Genomic DNA, 25,724 nt, shown 5'->3' on the forward strand with positions numbered 1-25,724 from the left:
CTCAAAAGTTATACAAATTACCAATATACACTTATTACAGGAAAGCTTATTAAGTGCTTTTTTTCCCTGCACTTACTGCTGCATCAAGGCTTCACTTCCTGGATAACATGGCGATATCACGACCCAATTCCCAGAGCTGTGTGGGCTTTCGCTGCTGGAGAGGATGATGGCAGGGGGACACTGAGCATCCCCCTGCCACAGCCCGCACACCTCTGGGAGTCGGGTCGTGACATCACCATGTTATCCAAGAAGTGAAGCCTTGATGCAGCAGTAAGTGCAGGGAAAAAAGCACTTTATAAGCATTTTTCATAATAAGTGTATATTGGTAATTTGTATAACTTGAGGGGGGCAATAAAATACTTTAATATTTTCGCCGGACTTCTCCTTTAGTGATCCACATGTGAATAGGAGAAATTCTGCCCAGGGTTGTTCCTAATGATGAAGAGGACAAAGAAAGGACAGAGGCAATGCAAGCTTAGGGCACCGGCACAGACACTCTAGACAACGCCAATTTGACACAGTGCTGCAAGTTTTAAAGTTGCTTTTAAGGGCAATAATTGCATCACCTGCTGAACAGACCTCAGGACAGATCTTAGATTAAAAACAGCTATCTGATGGTACAGGCAGTTTAGGGCGGCAGATTTTGGGTACAGAGTTGCTTAAAAGTGAACATTGTCCACCCTGAACCCCCAAACCACTGGTACCATAGTGTAGGTTGCATCATGACATTTTCTGTTCTGGGGTCCAAATTATTGCTGGTATTATTTTCATAAAAAACAACCTTTATTCCTGCACTTAAGGCTGGGCCTAGACTGCAATGGCTCTGTGCTTCTTTCCCATTCTTGGGCTGGATATCACCAATGTTGGGGAGGCTGCTGCCTGGTAGAGAACCTTAGAGGGGTTGGCCACTTTATAGTAAAATAGGTCACTACAAAGTTTTAGTAAGTGTACTCACTGTATATACTGACAGCAGCTCCTGTGTATCTCATAGAGCTAATATCGGGCTCCCCTTCACCAGGCTGGGCTGCCCTGCTCGGTGTTGTTTCTATCCATAAAATGACTGACATGGAGGAGCATGTGACCATGCCCTGTCCCCTGTTTCCTCCATAGACATATACAGGCTCAGTGGTGGACACTGGGGGGCGGGGCCTGGTCACATGCGCCTCCATGTAAGCAATCTTATGGACCAAAAAGCCACAGAGCAGGACAGCCCAGCCTGGATGAGAAGAGTTATTATAGTGCTTGAAAAGCACTATATTGTAATCCGTATTCTTCTTCTTCCAGCTATTTTTCTGCGCGTAATACAGCCCGAACCGCTTTACACACAGACTCCATTCAAACTGCGTTTCGAAGCCCTCGGTGGTGTGTGGTGTGCTATTTTTTGTTTCGATCAGATTTGTCGTTTTAAAAAAATTTACGTTTAAAGACCCCAAATTTCCCAGAGAAAATAATGGCCCATTGCAAATAATGGTCACACTCTTAACCGCTGACAGCCAATCACAGCACATATGCAAATAGCTGAGATATAGCAGCCAATAGGAATTCTAAGGTCTTGTCAGGCATGCATCACACCATCCACAGTCACATGTCCACTATTGGCCAATAGAAGATGTAATACATGGAAAGTCCTTAACGATTTTGTCTCACTGACATGAGTAAGATTGTCATGGTAACCGAGCAATAATCTTTACCAATTATAAGAACCCAGATCGCTCTTAAAAGGGACCCAAGTCGCTCTTAAAAGAGACCAATGTTGCTAGAGTCCCTGGGTCCCTTTAGGAGCGACCTGGGTCCCTTTAGGAGCGACCTGGGTCCCTTTAGGAGCGACCTGGGTCCCTTTAGGAGCGACCTGGGTCCCTTTAGGAGCGACCTGGGTCCCTTTAGGAGCGACCTGGGTCCCTTTAGGAGCGACCTGGGTCCCTTTAGGAGCGACCTGGGTCCCTTTAGGAGCGACCTGGGTCCCTTTAGGAGCGACCTGGGTCCCTTTAGGAGCGACCTGGGTCCCTTTAGGAGCGACCTGGGTCCCTTTAGGAGCGACCTGGGTCCCTTTAGGAGCGACCTGGGTCCCTTTAGGAGCGACCTGGGTCCCTTTAAGAGTGAAATGGGTCCCTTTAAGAGCGACCTGGGTTTCGTTAAGTGCGACCTGGGTCCCTTTAAGAGCGAAGGGACCCTCGTCGCTCTTCAAGCGACCCAGGTCGCTCCTAAAAGGACCCATGTCGCTCTTAAAGGGATGGGAGCCAAGTTGCTCTTAAAGGGACAGCACCCAGGATTAAAGTTAAAAGGAAGTCACTGGTAAAGGGGTGCTCTTTTCAAGCACTATGTATTTCCCTGGAAATGCAAATCTAGTTTTAGCTCTATGAGGTACACAGGGAGCTGCTGTCAGTATATACAGTGAGTACAGTTACTAATACTGTATACTGAGCAATTTTACTATAAAGTGGCCAACCCCTTTAAAGAGGATGTACCATCAGGTTCGTCCTATTTAATATGACCCACGGGCGACGTCATAGGGAAGCCGATGCCTTGGTCCAGTGTCGGGTCTGAAGCACAGGAGGCGGGCTTGGTTGCCCACACTGGGAGGGAATTCCCTCCCCTCTATGACGCTGCTCCATTAGAATCAATGTAACCGCATCAGGGGGGCGGGGGTTACCTCCACTGGGGGCGGGTCGGCCCACCACCTGTGCTTCAGCCCGTGAGCCGCAGTTCAAAAAACGGACCGCAGCACCGGCTTCCCCGTGATGCCGCCGTTCTATTCGTGTTCACATTACGCTATGAAAAGCTCCTGATAGTATTTTGTAGCTCCTTTTGTAACTTATAATTGTAACTTATAATTTGTAAAAAAAAATAAAAAAAATTTTTAAAGTGCAAAACAATTATATTTGTAATGTTTGGAAAATGATTGACACTGGAGGCTGTGCTTTACCAAGCAGTTTCTTCAGCTCCGTACTCCGGTTCCCCCCCCACCACACACACACACACACAATCTTTACATAGAGGAGAGAAGCACACAGCAGTCTATGGAGACACAGAGCACTACTTCTCCTGGTTGAAATTGCTGGGGGCTCCATACTACAGACCCCTTACAATCTCCAGATATAGATGGGAGAAGCACTAAGCAGTCTATGGAGACACAATGAGCGCTGTCATTCTCCTGGTGGAGATTGCTTTGCACGCACGCCCTGACCAGTGAGCATTGTGCTGTGATTTACCTTATCAGAGGTAAGTGTTGGGGCAGCTGGGCTTGGAGACATCTTATTAGTAGATGAACCACACGGTTCGGAGGACACACTAATGCCATTAGTTCCACTGCTGATAACTATGGAAAGCAGAAGATAAATGTTAACAAGGTGTTATAGGAGGCAGTAACTTTCCCTTTATGGGTGACAATAATATCCTACGTGGTGTGGAAAACGTCTTGGGCTGAGGTGCTTGTAACACTGCTGGACGTAGCACACTGCGTTGCTGTTCCTTAGGTTTCTGGCTGGGGAGCCCTGAAATACCCAAACAGGACTGACATCAGAAAAGATATCTATTACAAAGTATAGAAGAATTACAACCAAACGTTGCTAATGTTTCACATGTCGATGTAGATCTCTGTGTTCAGACCCCAGATGTTTGAGCCAGGAGAAGTGCAAGCTAAGTGAGTTCTCTGTTCAGGCCACCAAGCTGGACTCATCACCAGGCTCATTTCCTGTCACACAAAGGGGCTAAGCACTGTGGATACTGGCCCATAGACCAACCACAGGACAAAGCCAGAAGAGAAGGCTCTCATCACACACTGACCCCTACCCAAGGTCGAAGGTTTAACATCTTGACCTCCATTGAAAGATTTAGAGTGTAAAAGCAGAATGGACAGCATACCTGCACTGGGGGCCTGTCCATGGATGAGTGTGGGGGGTTTCAGTCTGAATCCACTGGATTTTTCCTCTAGAAAGACAGGGATTAGTAGATATATAGAGAATAATAATTCCTTCAAAAAAATAAAAAAACACTCTTGTACAAGAAAACAAACTTCATAGGATTTGCATAATATAGAAGCTTTTAAGATCTTGGACAGTAAGCAGACCTTACATTAAAGTGGCTTTCCAAACAAAAGTGAAGGATGGCCTATCCTCAGAAAGAGTAGAGAATTGTTCATCTTATCAAACTGCCTTTCAGAGCTGCTCTGCTCCCTGCCAACTCCTCCCAGGATGCCGGGAAAAGCTGGATCAGTTTCAGTTTCCCAGGATTGGATCCAGCTTTTACCCAGCACCCCTGGGTGGAGTGGCAGGAAGCGGAGTTGCACTGAAAGGCAGTTGGCTTAATGAGTGAAGCACTAATCAAACGAAGCACTTCACTTCCTTTAGATAAACGATTTGCTCATCTCTACTCAGGACCCCCAGCTACCCCCGTTGATCAAGATCTACACTGGCAATAACTCCAGTCACTAGTTACAGCTCCACTGCAGGATAGACCATCAATGCATCTTGCCTGGAAATCCTTTAATACTGCTCCATGTGCGGGCAACAAGTTGGAGATTAACATACAGATCAGATACACTATTCATTTACATGGTCCATGACTGCGGACAACATGGGGCAGGCTTACCCAACAACATCTACAACTACATGTCAGCCTTTAGCAGAATCCCTTCCATGACTGTATTGTTGGTCTGGACAATGGACTATGACAATATATCATCCTACCTGGTTCAGAGTCAGAGTTCCCTGTGGAGGGCTGACAGAAGCTGGATGGCATAAAGACATTGTTCTTCGTCACTAAAATTACAATGCAAAATAATGTCAGAAATTATTAGAGCAAACCAAGCTCTTCTACATGCTATAATATATAAAGAGCAACAAAATCCATGACATAACACTCTCAATTTATAAGAATACAGGAGAGGGGAGAACGTCCATCTTAGCAAGGTTACTAGTGGCTGTAGCGCCATGTAGAGAAGCATGCAACAGCATACAATCTACATAGTGACATTCCATGTGTTCATCCTCTCCAGGAAGGCAAGCGCACAGAGTATGGAGCTTACTGTAGTCTCATGTCTAATAAAAACAATGATGTATGCAGAGTGATTATGGAGATCATTTAAAAAGACTTACCAGACTGAGATGGGGGGAACTGAGAAAATGATGATGTGCGCTCTCTCTTTGGGGGTGGACAGTAACCTCCATCCTCTTTGTCAGAATCTAAACAATAATAATATTTTATTATATACTTGCTGCACCATCCATCACCTATAACATTTCAGCACAGAGAGATGTTCTGGATTACCTTCCCCTTGTTCTGGACTCGATCCTTCAGCAGACCTCTAGAAAACAGGAAACAGAGCAGCTTTACTTTATACTACTTTTCTGAGATGGAAGATTAACACTAGGTTATCAAAAACAAATATTCAATACTTTTTAAAGGGGTGGTTTAACTAAAAATAATTATTTCAAATCAACTGGTGTCAAAGTTAAATAGATTTGTAAATTTAAAAAATCCATGACATACATTTATATCATGCTTTGTGAAAAGGTTAACCCCCTAGACGACCCATGAAGTACCAGGGCACCTTGCAACTATGAAGCGAGCTATCAGCAGCCAGGACCGCAAAGTCAATGTCAGGCAGTAGCGATAAAGTTGCCACCCGGCTTAGACAATTAAAGTGTCAGTGACAGGGATTCCTGTAGTATGTAGCGGGGTTCACAATCACTTTCCCTGATAGCCGGAGGTCTCATGCTTACATTTGTGCAGTCTGATGCCCAATCTACTAATAGACTCTGCAGACTATGAGAGAATCACATATCACACTGATCAATGCTCTGTAATGGCCTCAGGCAGACTATCAGCATCGATCAGTGTGATCTGTGATTTTCTAATAGTCTGCCTCAGGCAGACTATGAGAGGATCACAGATCACACTGATAGATGCTATGTAATTGCTTTAGGCAGACTATGGGAAGATCACAGATAACACTGATCAGTGCTATGTAACGGCATAGCATTGACCAGTTTTTGCAAACTAATAATTGCATATAATAGGCCCCTAGAGGGACTTAAAAAGAGTAAACAAAAAATAATTAAATGTTTTGACATAACCTCTCCTCCAATAAAAGTATAAATCACCCCCCTTTCGCAATTCACAAATGAAGCATATCTGGCATTGTAGTGTGCACAACTGTGTGATAGTAAAATATAACTATATTGTTCTCACACGGGGAACAGCATAAACAAAGAGGAAAAATTCCAGGATTGCAAATTTTTGTTACATAACATATATAGAAAAAAATAAAAAAAAAACATGGAAACCCCTAAGTTACAAAACTGATTTTTTTTTTCAATTAAACTACAACGTTCACGAAAACATAGCCGTGTGCCATAGTTACATATCAGCGGGTTATATACATGTAACCGGCTGATAAATTGCCTATACACGACATGAAAGTTGCTTTTCTTTCTTCAATCAGCTTGATAAATATCACATGACCAAGGGCAGCTGACAATGTAAGGATGGTTGGGGCAGCCCCTCCTGTTGTCTGTGCGTGTGATACGGCCCCTAGACGCACAGGGCGGATTCAATATGAAAGTCTGTGAGAGGAAGGTTAACCTAAAAATAGTAGAAGCTGAGGGTCCATTTTACACAAAAAGATATGGCACATTAGATTTGAAGCCAAAGCCAGAAATAGACTATAAACACAGATCAGGTCATAAAGGAAAGCCTCAGATTTCTCCTATTATCAAATCCATTTCTGGCTTTGGCTTCAAATCTTTGGAAGATAATCTGTGTAACTGGACCCCAAGGCCAGGCTTACATTCACCCGGCGATATGGCGGCGTTTCCTTACAGCGCAAGAGAAAAGCACCAGAGGGAAATGCATCATTGAACTAATCCCATTCATTTTATTGGGACAGTTAAAGCATCCTGCGTGTTAATAGTGCTGCCACTGGATCACCAGACCCTGCGTTCTGTCATCCTTGATGTTTAACTTAAAGGGACAGTGTCACATTTTTGATTTTTTTTTAATAAAAGGTATTCACTCACACTGGAGGCTCCGTCACTGTGTACTGCGCATGTGCATAGACATGCGCAGTACACAGCTGAAGTACATGGGGCAGGGTGGTGGGGCCATTTTCGTGAAGCCACTGGCCAGCAAGAGGCACGAGAGGGGAGGAGAGAGAGACCGCACAGTGAGTGTGCTGGAGAACACTGTGCAGCTCTCCCCCCCCCCCCCCTCATCCCCCCACCAACCGTTCAGCGCACCGCCGGCGACGCCGCAGGCCAGGCAGGGGTGGTCTGGGTAGGACAGTCCCCCCCCCCGTACAGTCACCGGGCAGCTGTGAGCTTCGAGCACGGACAGGCTGTAATACACCGTCCCGGAAGCTCACAGCTGCAGCCCCTCGGTGCACTGACTTCTCTCCTGCTCGGTGAAATCATTGTTGCAGAGCAGGAGAGAAGTCCGTGCACAGAGTGGCTGCAGCTGTGAGCTTCCGGGACGGTGTATTACAGCCTGTCCGTGCTCGAAGCTCACAGCTGCCCGGTGACTGTACGGGGGGGGACTGTCCTACCCAGACCACCCCTGCCTGGCCTGCGGCGTCGCCGGCGGTGTGCTGAACGGTTATCGGGGGGAAGCTCAACGCGGCCCTCTAACTGTACTGGGGAGCCTCTGCCCTGCCTTCTCCTCGTGCCCCCCCCCCCCCGGTTGCTATCCGTGCCCCCACCACCACCAGTTGCTCCCCCTGTCACCCCAGCCTCCCCTCCCCTGTCACCCCAGCCTTCTCCAGCCTCTCCCTCCTGTCACCCCAGCCTCTCCCTCCTGTCACCCCAGCCTCTCCCTCCTGTCACCCCAGCCTCCTCCAGCCTCTCCCTCCTGTCACCCCAGCCTCTCCCTCCTGTCACCCCAGCCTCTCCCTCCTGTCACCCCAGCCTCCTCCAGCCTCTCCCTCCTGTCATCCCAGCCTCCTCCAGCCTCTCCCTCCTGTCACCCCAGCCTCTCCCTCCTGTCACCCCAGCCTCCCCCTCCCCTGTCACCCCAGCCTTCTCCAGCCTCTCCCTCCTGTCACCCCAGCCTCTCCCTCCTGTCACCCCAGCCTCCTCCAGCCTCTCCCTCCTGTCATCCCAGCCTCCTCCAGCCTTTCCCTCCTGTCACCCCAGCCTCCCCCTCCCCTGTCACCCCAGCCTTCTCCAGCCTCTCCCTCCTGTCACCCCAGCCTCTCCCTCCTGTCACCCCAGCCTCTCCCTCCTGTCACCCCAGCCTCTCCCTCCTGTCACCCCAGCCTCCTCCAGCCTCTCCCTCCTGTCATCCCAGCCTCCTCCAGCCTCTCCCTCCTGTCACCCCAGCCTCCTCCAGCCTCTCCCTCCTGTCATCCCAGCCTCCTCCAGCCTCTCCCTCCTGTCACCCCAGCCTCTCCCTCCTGTCACCCCAGCCTCCCCCTCCCCTGTCACCCCAGCCTTCTCCAGCCTCTCCCTCCTGTCACCCCAGCCTCTCCCTCCTGTCACCCCAGCCTCTCCCTCCTGTCACCCCAGCCTCCTCCAGCCTCTCCCTCCTGTCATCCCAGCCTCCTCCAGCCTCTCCCTCCTGTCACCCCAGCCTCTCCCTCCTGTCACCCCAGCCTCCTCCAGCCTCTCCCTCCTGTCATCCCAGCCTCCTCCAGCCTCTCCCTCCTGTCACCCCAGCCTCTCCCTCCTGTCACCCCAGCCTCCTCCAGCCTCTCCCTCCTGTCATCCCAGCCTCCTCCAGCCTCTCCCTCCTGTCACCCCAGCCTCTCCCTCCTGTCACCCCAGCCTCCTCCAGCCTCTCCCTCCTGTCATCCCAGCCTCCTCCAGCCTCTCCCTCCTGTCATCCCAGCCTCCTCCAGCCTCTCCCTCCTGTCACCCCAGCCTCTCCCTCTTGTCACCCCAGCCTCTCCCTCCTGTCACCACAGCCTCCCCCTCCCCTGTCACCCCAGCCTCCCCCTCCCCTGTCACCCCAGCCTCCCCCTCCTGTCACCCCAGCCTCTTCCAGCCTCCCCCCGTCACCCCAGCCTCTTCCAGCCTCCCCCCGCCACCCCAGTCTCTTCCAGCCTCCCCCGTCACCCCAGCCTCTTCCAGCGAACAATAGCCTGTACATATACACACACACACATATATACATATATATATATATATATATATATATATATATATATATATATATATATATATATATATATATATATATATATATATATATATATATATATATATATATATAGAAACCGAGAAGAGGCAGCACTCCAATATGTGGTGAAAAACGGAAGATAATTTATTCACCCATCAATGTGCAACGTTTCGATCTCCCAATGAGATCTTTTTCAAGCAAGATCTCATTGGGAGATCGAAACGTTGCACATTGATGGGTGAATAAATTATCTTCCGTTTTTCACCACATATTGGAGTGCTGCCTCTTCTCGGTTTCTTTCATTACTAAGGTGGTCCTGGAGTCCGTCCACTGAGGTTGAAGCACCCACCTGAGCCACAGTGCCACACAGTGCCGTCCAGCCCTATATTCTTACATATATATATATATATATATATATATATATATATATATATATATATATATATATATATATATATATATATAGACACACATATAGGCTACGTTCACACAACGTCAATAAACGGCCGCTAAGAAACTGCCATTATTGCTGCAATTTGACTGCAATGGCAATACATTGAAGTCAATGGGAGGACGGACGTCCAATGCACACACGGCCGTTTTTCAATGCGGTGTGTGCATTGGACGTCCGTCCTCCCATTGACTTCAATGCATTGCCATTGCAGTCAGTTAAATTGTGGCAAAAACGGCCGTTTTTTGGCAGCCGTTTATTGACGTTTTGTGAACCTAGCCATACACACATTAAGGCTATGTTCACACTACGTAAGTTTCCAGCCGTAGCGTGTTCCGTGAATAAGCGGCCGGAGACTTACGTAGTTTGCGCACAATGTAAAGTATTTGATCCCGGCTGCACAGTTCACACTACGTAAGAACTTACGCCAGGATCGTATACGGCGACGTAAAAAATGAACCAGACCATTGTTTCCGGACGGAAATGCTGTAACTTACGCGCGTAGCGTAACATGCGGTCCCTTACGTAGTGGTGATTTCTTCTTTTTTCCACTCTTCTTTGCCGTTTCAAAAGGTTCTGTGTGGTGTCCGGGGCTAGGCGAAGCTTTCCAAGTAAAAGACCGCTGTCAGATCACTACGTATGCCGCTCGGGAAGCGTAAGTAGACTACGTACGGTCTGTATGTAGCCGGCCGCAACTAGCGTATAACGTAGCGTAGAGTTTAACACGTATATATCCGGCCGTGAAAATATGCGTCCGGATATATACATAGTGTGAACATGGCCCTAGGCTACGTTCACACTATGTTCAACAGCATCCGTATCAGATGCAGGAACGTTCTTTATTCACAATTGATTTGGTGGCTGTGCCCGCAAATCAATTAGCCATTCACTCCAGTGCAATGTGCGGCCGTACTGCACATTGCGCTGTGTGAACAGCTGATGTTTCCAGACGCTGTTCAGTGAACAGTGTCCGGAAATAATGTCCAGGAACATTATTCTAACGCCCGTTCTAAAGATCGGGCGTTAGAATAACGCTATGTCAACACAACGGGCGACATTGCATTGACTTCAATGCAATGCCACCCCTGCAGTAAAGAACGGACACTGAGGCAATTGCAATCAGCATCTGTTCTTTACTACAAAATGACGTTATGTGAACATAGCCATACACACATATACACACACACATCTCTATCTATCTCCTATCTATCTATCTTTCTATCTATCTATGGCTGCGTGCACACTACGGAAATGCCACGTATAACCCGCGGCGTATTCAGTCGCTCGTCCCCGCCCGTGCCATAGACATGTCAATTCTTTTGACGGAATGCAGAATCCGCCCGTGCACAAAACAGTGTCTATGTCACGGGCGGAAATGCGCGCCGCCGCGTGCGGAGATGAGCAACGGAATACGCCGCGGGTTATACGCGCCAATTCCGTAGTGTGCACGCACCCTATCTGTGTAATGTGTGACACAGCGGACACCAGAGAACAATACTCTGGTGCCTTTACTCTCCTGTATATGTATACCCTCTACCTGTGTAATGTGTGACATGAGTTATCTGTATGAGTGTAACAACAATACTATGTGCATTCGGGGGATGGGCGGCTGTATGTGGTTCTGCAGCGAGTTGAGGTGTATTAGGAGGTTCTGCAGCAGCTGAGGTGTATTATCGGCTAGGGACATGCTTCTTGTATCTGTACTGCTGTGCAGACAACAACAAAATGGCTCTGCCCAACAGTACACATAATATCACCTTTCTCCTCTTTGTTCTTTTGTGAAAAGAGGGGGGAGGTGATGATGTCACAGCAGCTGAGCAGGGACTGCCTCTTTTTTTCAGCATCCCTATTTCAGGCTGCTTTTACCAGCAGTTTCCTGCTGGAGCTCCCCCTGGTGGCCATCACTGGGAAATATGGAAAATTCGATCGTTAATTTTTCATATTTCCTTACATGTAAAAAAAATAAAAAAACACATATAAATTAACAAAAAAAAATAACAAATTCACTTTTAACACTTTCAAAAAATTTTTTTACTTGCCGACACATTCCCTTTAAAAAAAGGATAGGACAACTGATGTTTTTATGCCAGTGTCAGTTGCCAAAAAAGGAGGACACCGTACTGCCATATATATGTAAACCCAGCCTAAGCCAATTACAGTCTGTGACCACAAACACTCTGCTTACCTTCTGGCCTTTGTCTTTCTGAAATACAAATACAGGAGGGGCTATGGCCGGCTTCTCTGCAAGAGGGAAAGAGGTGAAAATCACGCAAAGCACAATGCACCAAAAACTACAGCCAAGCTACGACCAATGAACTTGCTGTATGAACAGAATACACTCAGTGGGAGGCCTGGATGCTATGACCTTTGAAATGTTGTATATACAGAATACACTTAGGGGAGGCCTGGATGCTTTTCTATAAATATAATACTACAAGAAATGGGCACTAGATAGGAACTAGACATGTAATAAGACGCTGATCCAGGGATTGTTCCGATTTCCATAGTGGAGTTGAGAAGGAATTTTTCCTCCCTGTAATGGGGCAATTGGCAGCTGCCTCATAAGGATTTTTGCCTTCCTCTGAACACAGTAAGGTTTTAGGCTATGTTCACACACAGTATTTTAGCTCATTATTTTGCAACCAAAATCAGGAGTGGATTGAAAACACAAAGGCTATCTTAAAACATTGTTGAAATGGAGTGGATGGACGCCAATTAAAGGAGAAGTCCGGCCAAAAGTATTTTTTAATATGTTATTACTTATGGAATGTTAAACAAATTCCTAATGTACATTAATTATGGGAAATGCACATATAAGGATATTTCCCTTGATTAAGTAGATCATGGAGTGTTGAAATTCTCTCAAGATTCCAGCAGGGGGCACAAAAGTGTCCAGCAGGGGGCACACTATTTATAGAAGTCTATGGACCGTATTGTGTCAATAGGGCTGTATGTAAGTGAGTGTTATGTTACTTTACAGTACACTGCTTTATTGATAACATTTATGAAATACTTTAGGGAGCAAGTGTCCTTGCTCACCAAAGTATTCCATAAACGTGGACGGCACTGAGCAGGGAGGGAGAGAGGTGCCTGTGCATCTAACTACCTGCCCCCTCCCTCCCTGCTCGGTGCTGCTGCCACATATACACTGTACTACTCCTCCCATCATCTGCTCTTAGTGTGAGCAGATGATGGGGGAGTGGTACCAGGTACCAGCCGATCACCAGCATCCCCCTAACCAGCCGTTCCCCCCCCCCCCGGCATGTCCCCTTACATTACCGGCATTCCCCAAACCAGTCACCGCCGCTTCTGCTCCAAGCTTACTGACGCTCCTGCCGACTATTATCCGCTGCCGGGGGGTATCATTATCCGCTGCAGGGGGGCATCAGGGAACAGGTTGGCAGGAGCAGCAGTGAGCTTGGAGCAGAAGTGGCAGTGGCTTGTTTGGGGAATGCTGGTAATGTAAGGGGACATGCGGCGGCGGGGGGCTGGTTAGGGGAATGCTGGTCATGTAAGGGGACATGCGGCGGCGGGGCTGGTTGGGGGAATGCTGGTGATCGGCCGTGGTACTACCCCCCCCCCCCCCAATAATCTGCTCATACTATGAGCAGATGATAGGAGGAGTAGTACAGTGTATATGTGGCAGCAGCACCGAGCAGGGAGGGAGGTAGATGCACAGGCACCTCTCTCCCTCCCTACTTAGTGGTTTCCACCTTTATGGAATACTTTGGGGAGCAAGGACACTTGCTCCCCAAAGTATTCCATAAACATAATCAATAAAGCACAGTGTACTGTACAGTAACATAACACTCCATTACTTACATACAGCCCCATTGACACAATTCAATCCATAGAGATATCTATCTATATATATCTATATATCTATATCTATATCTATATATAGTGCGCCCCCTGCTGGACACTCCATAGGAATTAAACCCTGATTCGTCACCACCTATTTTAAGAGAAATTCAACACTCCGTGATCTACTAAATCAAGGGAAATAGCCCTATATGTGCGTTTCCCACAATTAATGTACATTAGGAATTTGTATACTTTTGGCCGGCTGTTATTTCAAAACAACATCCAGTGTTTTAACCCCTTAACGACAGGCATACATGTATGGCCCCGCTGCCTGGGCCTTAACGCAGCAGGGCGTACATGTATGCCCTGCTGGGGGATGTATTTTGAAGCAAGCTCAGGAGCTGAGCTCGCTTCATAACAGGTAAGGACTGGCTGCTATTAGCAGCCAGGTCCTCACCCTCAATGGCCATTAACCCCTTAAATGCCGCGATCTACTGTCACTTACCCGATTGCATGACCTGACTGCCGGAGGTATGTAGCTTACCTCCGTGCAGTCTGATCTTCAGTCTTCCGATTGAGTCTGCGACAGGCTAGTTTCACATATAACAGAACCGCAGCACGAAATCTGCTGCGATTCCTGACATTGCCAGTTTCAAAGGTTTACATACAGCAGAATTTTCATCCTACTGCGATTATGTAAAAAGCCGCCCCCCCCTTACTTAAGCCACAGCGACCCAGGGCATACTTTACCAGTCTGCGCTAAGGCTTGCTTCTAGCTCTCCAGGTAACCTGATGTCCTGTTCAGCCAATCAGTGCGCTGTAAAGTATGCATCAGGCCACCATGGGTTAAGGGGATGGCGCTTTACATACTCTCAGTAGGATAAAAATTCCGCTGTTAGTACGTAAACCTATTGAAACTCACAGTGTTGGGAATCGCAGCTGATTTCACTGCAAACTCCCAGAGGGAAATCCGCCACAATTCTGTTATGTGTGGGGCTGGTCTCAGGGTGAACTTGAAGGACTCTTGACTTTTTCAATCTTATTATCCATGTGACTATGAATCTATCTGTGCATGGTACATTATGGACAGTAAGAAGCATTTTGTTCACGTGAAAACCAACATGTTTTGAAAGATCAAGCACTTTCCAGCCATAAAGGGATATTCCACCCAAGAGCTCCTAAACCTAGCTGATCTTACCAAGTCCCTCTGAATATTTTGAGCCATCTCCCATCTTTCTGGTTACAAACCCACTTGGCGGGTCTGCAGCGAGTCTCCATGCTGCGTTTTTGCAGCGACACTCGCTGCAGATCCCGGCCCTATGCTTTTAATGGCAGACAAACACGCAGCAGGGATGTACATCCCTGCTGCGAGTTTGTCTGCAGCCCTCCCCATTAACCCCCCGGCCGCCGGAGCTGATACTTCACCTGATCCCGGCTCCGGCGGTTCTCGATGTCTTCAGCAAGCCGGAGCGGGGACCAGGTGAAGTATATGCTCCAGCCAGCCGCCCGATCGCCCCCCCGGCCGCCCGATCGCCCCCCCCCACAGCCCCGATCGCCACCGCGCAGCCCCGATCGCCCCCCCCCCCCCCGCAGCCCCGGCCGCCCGATCGCCCCCCCCCCCCGACGGGCGGTCGGGGCTGCGGGGGGTTGGGGGGCGATCGGGGCTGCGGGGGGGGGGGGGGGTTGGCCGGGGCTGCGGGGGGGCGATCGGGCGGCCGGGGCTGCGGGCGGCTGGCTGGAGCATATACTTCACCTGGTCCCCGCTCCGGCTTGCTGAAGACATCGGGAACCGCCGGAGCCGGGATCAGGTGAAGTATCAGCTCCGGCAGCCGGGGGGTTAATGGGGAGGGCTGCAGACAAACTCGCAGCAGGGATGTACATCCCTGCTGCGTGTTTGTCTGCCATTAAAAGCATAGGGCCGGGATCTGCAGCGAGTCTCGCTGCAAAAACGCAGCATGGAGACTCGCTGCAGACCCGCCAAGTGGGTTTGTAACCTCTAGCTGCTGCTGTTCCTGAAGTACAAGCCGGTCTATATCCAAGATGGTGTTGGCTGGAACTACACTTCCCATCATGCATTGTTTCTCCCCGATTGGGCCGTTTGCATACCCACCCCCTTAGCTTTCTTTCCTGCCCACTGCTGTCATTAAAGGGAACCTATAATCCTATGGAGATGTGCTGTTGCATGACCCAGCACACTTCCTACCCGTTTTTTTTTCTACCCTGCGTCCATAAGATGTATAAGCTGCAAACTCACTTTTTAAAACTGGCGCGCTGTATTCAAATTAGCCCCAGGTAGTCAATTAGCCCTCACGTCAGCCCGCCTACGTTCTCACTACGCCTCACCTGCACAGTATAGCATAGATTGGACCCGTTGTACTGCACTTCTGTGGCATAGTAAGAACGTAGGCGCGCCAACGTGAAGGAAGGGGCACGCCTGCATGACGTCATAGCAATTATGTATTTTTAAACAGGCCCAGAGGGGCGCGATTACAGCCGGGAAACGCACAGGGGACCGTGACTACCTGAAAGCGGCTCAATGCCCAGATGACTACACGGGCTAATTTGAATTCAGCGCGCTAGTTTTAAAAAGCGAGTTTGTAGCTTATACATCTTATGCACGCAGGGTAGAAAAACGTGTGGGAAGTGTGCTGGAAGATGCAACAGCACATCTCCATAGGTAATAGGTGATTTTTAAATGATTGGTTCCCTTTAACCCTTTAACCTCTTAAGGACCCATGACGTACCGGCACGTCATGGATCACTGTCACTTAAGGACCCATGACGTGCCGGTACGTCATCCCTTTAAACGGGCGCCGCGGCTGGCCGGGTCCCGATCGGGGGAGATAGCCTGCTATAATACATAGCAGGCCATCTCTCCCTGTCGGCATGGAGGGTTGTTAACCCCCCCATGCCGACGATCGCCGCTATTGGCTGATAAGCCCATAGCGGCGATCGGAACCTTTCCGGGCCATCGGTGGCCCGATGACCCGGAAAAAAAATGGCGGTCGGTGCTGTCCGAGGACGGCACCGACCGCCATTACTGTAAAAAGTAATGGTGGTCACGGTACCACCGTCCCGATCGCCGTGAACGGCCGGCCAGCCGGCCGGCCGTTCACGGCGATCAAAGTCCCCACAAGTAATAAATACCTGCTCCGGACCCCTCAGCTAGGTAGCTGAGGGGTCCGGAGCAGGTATTTGTACATTACTCACCTGTCCCGGGGTCCTGATCGGCGTCTTCCGGGTTCCCGGCGTCCACTTCCTCTTGTTGGGACTTCGGCTTCTTCCGTGAGTCCCGATCGTCTCTTTCCGGCTCCAGCGTCGTCTATTTTCGTATTTTTCCGGCTCCAGCGTCGTCTATTTTCGGATCTTGCGCTCTGCTGCCCCCTAGCGGCTGATAAGTGTAATACACGTATCAGCCACTACAGGGATGTTCAGAATGTAGTAAAAAAAAAAATGTTTTTCCCAATTTTTTTTTTTTCTATTTTCCGCACCCTATCGCCGCTGAGTGTTGATCAGCATCGCACGAAAGTGCGCTGCTAATCAGCAACTCCTCCTTTTTGGCGTAGGGTGTTTTTTTTTTATATCCTACTGCCACGGTCTGCTTATAAGTGCCGAACATAAGTGCGGCATTCATCAGCAACACCATTTTTGGCGTAGGTTTTTTTTGTATACTTACTGTAAAAAACACGTAAAAAAACACTACATTACACCACACTACATTGAATAAAGTTTGACACTACACCACTACATACCCCATATACCAATCCCCATATAAAGATGGCCCCCAGGGTGTTTTCGGTGTCGGACGCATACATTATTATTGCCTCCGACACCGAAACAGCCAGTGAGGATGAATTGGGGGGATCCTTCTTTCCTCCATTCATCCTCATCCTCCTCATCATCCAGTGACGTGTCTGGGAGTAGCGTAGCGTACGCTGCCCCCCAGACACGTCTTTTCCGCCAGTACCGTCCCAATAAGAGATGACGGTATGGCGTGAAATTCTACAAACTCTGTGAGAGTACCTCAGGGTACACTTACAGATTTAGGGTACGTGCACACTGCGGAATGGCGAAGGATAACCCTTCGTGCATTCCGCAGCTGGCACCCGCCGGCGGACTGATGCAGGGGCGCGTCTCCGCCTGTGTCATAGACTCTATCCTATGCATGGGCGGATTCCATTATCCGTCATTCCATCAACACGTTGGACGCAGAGCGGAATCCGCCCGTGCATAGAATGGAGTCTACGACACGGACGGAGACGTGCGCCTGCATCAGTCCGCCGGCGGGTGCCAACTGCGGAATGCACAAAGGGTTATCCTTCGCGATTCCGCAGTGTGCACGTACCCTTAGAGTGTATGAAGGAAGGGACACTCGAATCCAGCCGCCAGATGCCCCCCCCCCCATCCTCGGAGTTAGTGGGGACATCGTCCGGGAACTGATCTTCCCACTGCTGGATAAAGGTCACCACCACCCGTACGGGGATAACCTTTATACCAGCACCCCCTCTTCCGGTCCCTCGCTGCCCGAGCTACTGTAGCTTGCGGCACGATCCGAACATATCAGAAGTAGTAATAGAGCCCTAATATTTAGCAGCCATGGAGCGGACCCAGCGCTTCTGGATATGAAGGACCCCGTATCGCACCAGGACAACATTTTCCAGGTGACGTCCCCCACACTGGAGAACAGGAGACCCCAGAAGAAGTGCAGAGTGTGGGGTAACAGGGGGATCAGGAAGGACACCATTTACCAGTGTGACACCTGTCCTGATCCCCCCGGCCTCTGCATACTGGATCGCTCCAAGGCGCACTACACGTCATTGGGGTTCTACATTATCTAAATTCTGTCCCTTATTCCTATTTCAGGGGTCACGTTGATCCAGGGATTATTCTGATCGCCAATATGGAGTCGGGAAGGAATTTTTCCCCTGTGATGAGGCTACTGTCGTCTGCCTCACGAGGGGTTTTTGCCTTCCTCTGGATCAACACAGGTTGAATTTGATGGACACCTGTCATTTCCAACCTTATAAACTAATAATTGGCCTAATACCCCCAAATAAATTAGAATTGTCCCTTTTCCCCAGCTAAATAGGTATGGCTGCCATTCCCATTAGAGGAGGCCATGATGCAATTACAAAGCCTCTGTGCGGCCAGGACAGTAGAAACCCCCCACAAGTGACCCCATTCTGGAAACTACACCCCATAAGGAATCTAACAAGTGGGGCAGCGGGTATATGGCCCCCTGGTGACGGCCACATTTGGGACGTGAAAATGAAAAAAATGGTATTTTTTATTTTCACGGCACATGTCCTACACATGTGCCCATCACTAGTGGGGTCCATATGCTCACTGCACCCCTTGTTAGATTCCTTATGGGGTGTAGTTTCCAGAATGGGGTCACTTGTCGGGGGTTTCTACTGTTCTGGCAGCACAGGAGCTTTGTAATTGCGACATGGCCTCCATCCCCCATTCCAGCCTCTAAATGGCGCTCTGTCCTTTTGGTGACTTGCCCTGTGCCCATATGGCAAATTATGTCCACATGTGGGGTATTTTCGTACTCAGGGGAAACTACCCTACACGTTTTGTGTTCATTTTCTTTTTTAACCCCTTGTGGAAATGGAAAAAAATCAAGGCTAGACCAACATTTAGTGTAATTTTTTTAAAATTTTTACTCTAAATCATTGATCTTGTCTTGATTTTTTCATTTTCACAAGGGGTTAAAAGATAAAAAAAAACACAATGTGTAGAGCAATTTCCCCTGAGTACGGAAATACCCCACATGTGGACATAAAGCGCCATGCGGGTGCAGGGTAAGCCTCCAAAGGGAAGGTGCGCCATTTGGTTTTTGAAGGCTGGATTTGGATGGAATGGATTTCGAGGGGCCATGTTGCATTCAAAAGGCCCCTGTGTTGCCAAGACAGTTAAACCCCCCACAAGTGACCCTATTATGGAAACTACACCCCTCAAGGAATGTAACAAGGGGTGTAGTCAGCATATGGACCCCACTGGTGACGGGCACAAATGTGGAACAATGTGGCGTGAAAATGAAATATTAAATTTTTTACACTATAATGTTGGTCTAGCCTTGAATTTATCATTTTCACAAGGGGTTAAAAGAGAAAAAAACACACAAAATGTGTAGAGCAATTTCCCCCGAGTCCGTAAATACCCCACATGTGGACATAAAGCGCCATGTGGGTGCAGGGCAAGCCTCCCAAGGGAAGGAGCGCCATTTGGATTTTAGAGGTTGGATTTGGCTAGAATGGATGATGAACGCCATGTCGCATTTACAGAGCCCTTGTGCTGCCAAAACACTGTAAACCCCCCACAAGTGACCCCATTCTGGAAACTACACCCCTCAAGGAATCTAACAAGGGGTGCAGTGAGGATATGGACCCCTGGATGACGGGCACATTTGTGCCATGAAAGTGAAAAAATGAAAATTTTCACTTTCACGTCACATTTTTCCACATTTGTGCCCGTCACCAGTGGGGTCCATATGCTCACTGCACCCCTTGTTAGATTCCTTGAGGGGTGTAGTTTCCAGAATGGGGTCACTTGTGGGGGGTTTCCAGTGTCTTGGCAGCACGAGGGCTCTGTAAATGCGACATGGCCCTTGAAATCCATTCCAGTGAAATCCAGCTTCCAAAAGCCAATTGGCGCTCCTTCCCTTTGGAGGCTCGTCCTGCGCCCGCTTGGCACTTTATGTCCACATGTGGGGTATTTCCGTACTCGGGAGAAACTGTGCTACATGTTTTGTGTTTTTTTTTTCCTTTTATCCCTTTGTGAAAATGAAAAATTGAAGGCTAGAACAACATTTTAGTGTAAAAAATACTTTAGTCTTTTTTCAAGCCATATTGTTTGGAAAATCTGTGAAGCACCTGTGGGGTCCAGATGCTCACCGCACCCCTTGTTACATTCCTTGAGGGGTGTAGTTTTCTAAATGGTGTCCCTTTAGGGGTGTTTTTTAGGTTTTGGCACCCCAGAGCCTCTGCCAACCTGAAGTGGTACAGTCAAAAATGACCAAAAATAACGGAGCCATTGAAATTCACTAGGCGCTCCCTTATATCTGAGGCTTGTGGTTGCGTCAAATAGCGCAATAGGGCCACATATGGGGTATTTCTATAAACTGCAGAAATGGGGCAATCAATATTGGGGTGCATTTCTCTGGTAATAGGTTTATAATTATGAAAAATATTGGATTACAATAAAATCTCTGCACAGAAAATTAAAATTTTCAAATTTCTTACACACTTAGCTTTTATTTCTGTGACTCCCCTAAAGGGTTAAAAAACTTTCTGGATGTGCTTTTGCAGAGTTTAGGGGGTGCAGTTTCTGAAATGGGGTGCTTCGTGAGGCTTTCTAACACACAGTCCCCTCAAATACACTTTAAACCTGAACAGTTCCCTAAAAATATCTGATTTTGAAATTTTACTGAAAATTTGGAAATTTGCTGCTAATGTTTTAAGCTTCCTATTGTCTAAAAAAAATGAAATATAGTTTAATAAATGCCGCCAACATAAAGTAGACATGTTGCTAATGCTATTTAATATATAATTTATGTGGTATAACCATTTTCTGTATAAGCAGAAAAGTTTTAAAGTTGGAAAAATGCATTTTTTCACAATTTTTCACGCTATTTTGGGTTTTTTCATAAAGATTCGTTATAAGTATCGACTCCAATTTACAAGAAATGTGAAGTACAATATGTCACGAGAAAACAATCTCAGAATCAGCCGGATAGGTAAAAGCATCCCGAAGGTATTAATGAATAAAGTGACACTGGTCAAATTCATAAAATTTGCTCCGGTCCTTAAGGCCATTTCAGGCTCTGTCCTTAAGGGGTTAAGGACGTGGCCCATTTTCGTTTTTACGTTTTCGGTTTTTCCTCCTTGTGTTTAAAAGGTCATAGCACTTGCATTTTTCCACCTAGAAACCCACATGAGCCCTTATTTTTTGCGTCACTAATTGTACTTTGCAATTACAGGCTGAATTTTTGCATAAAGTACACTGCGAAACCAGAAAAAAATTCAAAGTGTGGTGAAATTGAAAAAAAAAACGCATTTCTTTTATTTGGGGGAAATGTGTTTTTACGCCATTCGCCCTGGGGTAAAACTGACTTGTTATGCATGTTCCTCAAGTTGTTACGATTAAAACGATATATAACATGTATAACTTATATTGTATCTGATGGCCTGTAAAAAATTCAAACCGTTGTTAACCAATATACGTTCCTTAAAATCGCTCCATTCCCAGGCTTATAGCGCTTTTATCCTTTGGTCTATGGGGCTGTGCGAGGTGTCATTTTTTGCGCCATGATGTGATCTTTCTATCGGTACCTTGATTGCCCATATACGTCTTTTTGATCGCTTTTTATTACATTTTTTCTGGATTTGATGCGACCAAAAATGCGCAATTTTGCACTTTGGGATTTTTTTGCGCTGACGCCGTTTACCGTACGAGATCAGGAATGTGATTAATTAATAGTTCGGGCGATTACGCACGCGGCGATACCAAACATGTTTATTTATTTATTTATTTGTTTACTTTTATTTAAAACCTGGGAAAAGGGGGGTGATTCAGACTTTTATTAGGGGAGGGGGATTCTTACTATTAACAACACTATTTTTTTTTTTTACACATATACTAGAAGCCCCCCTGGGGGACTTCTAGTATATACACTGTGATCTCTCATTGAGATCTCTGCAGCATAGATATGCTGCAGAGATCCATGAGATCGGCACTCGTTTGCTTTCGGCTGCTGCAGCCGAAAACGAACGAGTGCCGAGCCGAGGACGGCGCCATCTTGGACGCGTCCCCGGCCGGCATCAGTAACGGAGATCGCTCCTCCGGGACAAGGTCCCGGAGGAGCGATCTCCCCCACTAGACCCCAGGGAAACGTTGCCTCCGGTAATCGGAGGCAGCTGTCAACTTTGACAGCTGCCTCCGATTAGCTAATTAGCGGGCACGGCGATCAGACCGTGCCCGCTAATAGCAGCGGTCCCGGGCTACTCGCGGCACCTGGGATCGCGGCACTTCAAAGCGGGGCCGCCGCGCGGCCCCGCTTTGAAGTGCAAGTGCGGACATATGACGTACCGGTACGTCATATGTCCTTAAGAGGTTAAAGGAGAAGTCCGGCGAAAATTTTTATTAAAGTATTGCCCCCCCAACAGTTATACAAATCACCAATATACACTTATTATGGGAAATGCTTATAAAGTGCTTTTTCCCTGAACTTACTACCGCATCAATGCTTCACTTCCTGGATAACATGGTGATGTCACGACCCGACTCCCAGAGCTGTGCGGGCTGTGGCTGCTGGAGAGGATGATGGCAGGGGGACACGTGATCCTGACTCCAAAGGTGTTGGCCAGGAGGAAAGAGCGTGTTGGAGTGGACGCTGTTTACCTCATTTTGTGCATGTAGAGGGGGCAACTCGGCAGAAACCGCTCCAAAAAAGCTCAGAACAGTAAATGACTTGCTTTCAGCAATAAACATAACTATGGGTGGGCTATTTAACACTGTAAAAAAAAAAACTGCAGCAGATTTGGTGGTGCAGATTTGCTTTGAATCTGCAACAGATCCTGTACATGTGAACCCACCCTTAAAAGGGTTATCCAATATAAAAAAAAAATACCTGTCCCCTATCCACAACCTCCATGGCCCCCGGGGATCTCTAGATCAGTGCCCAGCCACCTGTGTTTTGAAAAGAGCCGCAGGTAGAGCATGTATCCCGCGGCTCTATTTATTCTCTATGGAGCTGCCGGAAAAGTTGAGTGCTGTACCCTGCTCCTTAAAGGAGAAGCCTGGTGAAAATTTTTATTAAAGTATTGTATTGCCCCCCAAAAGTTATACAAATCACCAATATACACTTATTACGGGAAATGCTTGTAAAGTGCTTTTTTCCCTGCACTTACTACTGCATCAAGGCTTCACTTCCTGGATAAAATGGTAATGTCACGACCCGACTCCCAGAGCTGTGCGGGCTGTGGCTGCTAGATAGGATGATGGCAGGGGGACACTGAGGGACACTGGGCACTGGATGGACACTGAGCATCCCACTGCCATCATCCTCTCCAGCAGCCACAGCCCTGGGAGTCGTGACATCACCATGTTATCCAGGAAGTGAAGCCTTGATGCAGTAGTAAGTGCAGGGAAAAAGCACTTTATAAGCACTTCCCATAATAAGTGTATATTGGGGATTTGTATAACTTTGGGGGGGCTAAAAAATACTTTAATAAAAAATTTCACCGGACTTCTCCTTTAAGGCTCGAAACACACAAGGCAGTTTTTTGGAAAACCACCACTGCAGTTTTTGTGCCAAAACCAAAAGTGGATTTGAATGGGAAGGAAAATATAATGGGAGGACGTGTACTTCTCTTTCCTGTTGGATCCACTTCTGGTTTTGGTACAAAAACTGCAGTGGTAGTTTTCCAAAAACCTGCTGTTTGTTGTTTCTAGCTTTAATCCTTCTCTTCTGAAGTCTTTGCCCCCACAGACCTGCTGATATAATACTGGACATAATACTGGACAGAGGATTCCCAGGTGCATTCATTTATATTTGGAAACTGCAGTTTCCATTGTTCTGATCACATATCTAGCAATGATAAATCATTCTCCACATTACAGACACTGTGGAGGCGGCCGGAGGCCCCGGGCACCATGGACACAGTGGAGGAGGCCGGAGGCCCCGGGCACCATGGATACTGTGGGGGAGGCCGGAGGCCCCGGACACTATGGACACTGTGGAGGAGGCCGGAGGCCCCGGGCACCATGGACACAGTGGAGGAGGCTGGAGGCCCCGGGCACTATGGACACTGTGGAGGAGGCTGGAGGCCCCGGGCACCATGGACACAGTGGAGGAGGCCGGAGGCCCCGGGCACCATGGACACAGTGGAGGAGGCCGGAGGCCCCGGGCACCATGGACACAGTGGAGGAGGCCGGAGGCCCCGGGCACCATGGACACTGTGGGGGAGGCCGGAGGCCCCGGGCACCATGGACACTGTGGGGGAGGCCGGAGGCCCCGGGCACTATGGACACTGTGGAGGAGGCTGGAGGCCCCGGGCACTATGGACACTGTGGAGGAGGCTGGAGGCCCCGGGCACTATGGACACTGTGGAGGAGGCTGGAGGCCCCGGGCACTATGGACACTGTGGAGGAGGCTGGAGGCCCCGGGCACCATGGACACTGTGGAGGAGGCTGGAGGCCCCAGGCACTATGGACACTGTGGAGGAGGCTGGAGGCCCAGGGCCCTATGGACACAGTGGAGGAGGCTGGAGGCCCCGGGCACTATAGACACTGTGGCGGAGGCTGGAGGCCCCGGGCACTATGGGGGAGGCTGGAGGCCCCGGGCACTATGGACGCTGTGGAGGAGGCTGGAGGCCCCGGGCACTATGGACACTGTGGAGGAGGCTGGAGGCCCCGGGCTGTGGACACTGTGGAGGAGGCTGGAGGCCCCGGGCTGTGGACACTGTGGAGGAGGCAGGAGCTCGGCCTCACACAGGCCTCCAGCAGACCGGGGTCTGTCCTGAGCCGCGCCCCCAGCCCAAGCTCCATCTCCCGGCACACGGAGCAGTGAGGGCCCCACAGCGATCACCACCGGGAGGCAGAGGCCCCGCGCCGCCCGCTCCATACACATTACACAGCTTCATCATCACTTACCTTCGTTCGCTAAATCCTCCATTTTACCGCCTGAGCCTCTCCCACAATGCCCAGCGGCAGCTTTCAGTCAAGGGGCGGACAGTGCTGGGCGGGAACTAAAACCGGGAACAGCAACCGCCCCGCTTCGCTTTCCACACCCAGCGTCCTTCACGGCGCATGCTCCAAACGCTTGCCTGTTGAAGATTTCCCATGTGCCGTAGTACGCATGCGCAGAGCTAGTCATGTGGTCTATCTTGTCTCTTTTGTAAACTGATAAAGTTATCTGTGAAATGCGCTAATATTTCGGTTGAGTCTAAATCCAAGTGGGCTAAAGGACCTGGTCCCTCTGCCCACTTGGAAATAGCTGACTCTAATGTGAAAATGCTAAATCCAAGTGGGCAGAGGGACCAGGTCCTTTAGCCCACTTGGATTTAGCATTTTCACACAGAGTCAGCTATTTCCAAGTGGGTAGAGGGACCAGGTCCTTTAGCCCACTTGGATTTAGCATTTTCACACAGAGTCAGCTATTTCCAAGTGGGTAGAGGGACCAGGTCCTTTAGCCCACTTGGATTTAGCACACCCACATAGTATAGGCTATTTCCAAGTGGGTAGAGGGACCTTAGCATACCCACATAGTATAAGCTATTTCCAAGTGGGTAGAGGGACCAGGTCCTTTAGCCCACTTGGATTTAGCATTCTCACATAGGATAAGTTATTTCTA

General features: G+C 48.6%; 1 protein-coding gene across 3 annotated transcripts in view; it reads right to left on the bottom strand.

The window, feature by feature from the left end:
- The window catches only part of RANBP3 (RAN binding protein 3), a 38,015-nt gene extending 12,787 nt beyond the window's left edge, over positions 1 to 25,228 (bottom strand). For 2 of the 3 annotated variants that reach the window (XM_069977872.1, XM_069977871.1), the window contains exons 1-8: positions 25,025 to 25,228; positions 11,748 to 11,803; positions 5,266 to 5,302; positions 5,094 to 5,180; positions 4,686 to 4,757; positions 3,862 to 3,927; positions 3,399 to 3,491; positions 3,210 to 3,316 (exon numbers count right to left, since the gene is read on the bottom strand). In XM_069977872.1, the coding sequence (XP_069833973.1) occupies positions 3,210 to 3,316; positions 3,399 to 3,491; positions 3,862 to 3,927; positions 4,686 to 4,757; positions 5,094 to 5,180; positions 5,266 to 5,302; positions 11,748 to 11,803; positions 25,025 to 25,046 (540 nt within the window). In that variant the 5' untranslated portion in view covers positions 25,047 to 25,228. The remainder of the gene's footprint in view (positions 1 to 3,209; positions 3,317 to 3,398; positions 3,492 to 3,861; positions 3,928 to 4,685; positions 4,758 to 5,093; positions 5,181 to 5,265; positions 5,303 to 11,747; positions 11,804 to 25,024) is intronic. The other variant, XM_069977873.1, reaches the window with a different exon arrangement.
- Between the last annotated feature and the right edge of the window lie 496 nt (positions 25,229 to 25,724).

The sequence above is a fragment of the Dendropsophus ebraccatus genome, chromosome 7 (assembly GCF_027789765.1).
Source record: "Dendropsophus ebraccatus isolate aDenEbr1 chromosome 7, aDenEbr1.pat, whole genome shotgun sequence".
Taxonomy (NCBI): domain Eukaryota; kingdom Metazoa; phylum Chordata; class Amphibia; order Anura; family Hylidae; genus Dendropsophus; species Dendropsophus ebraccatus.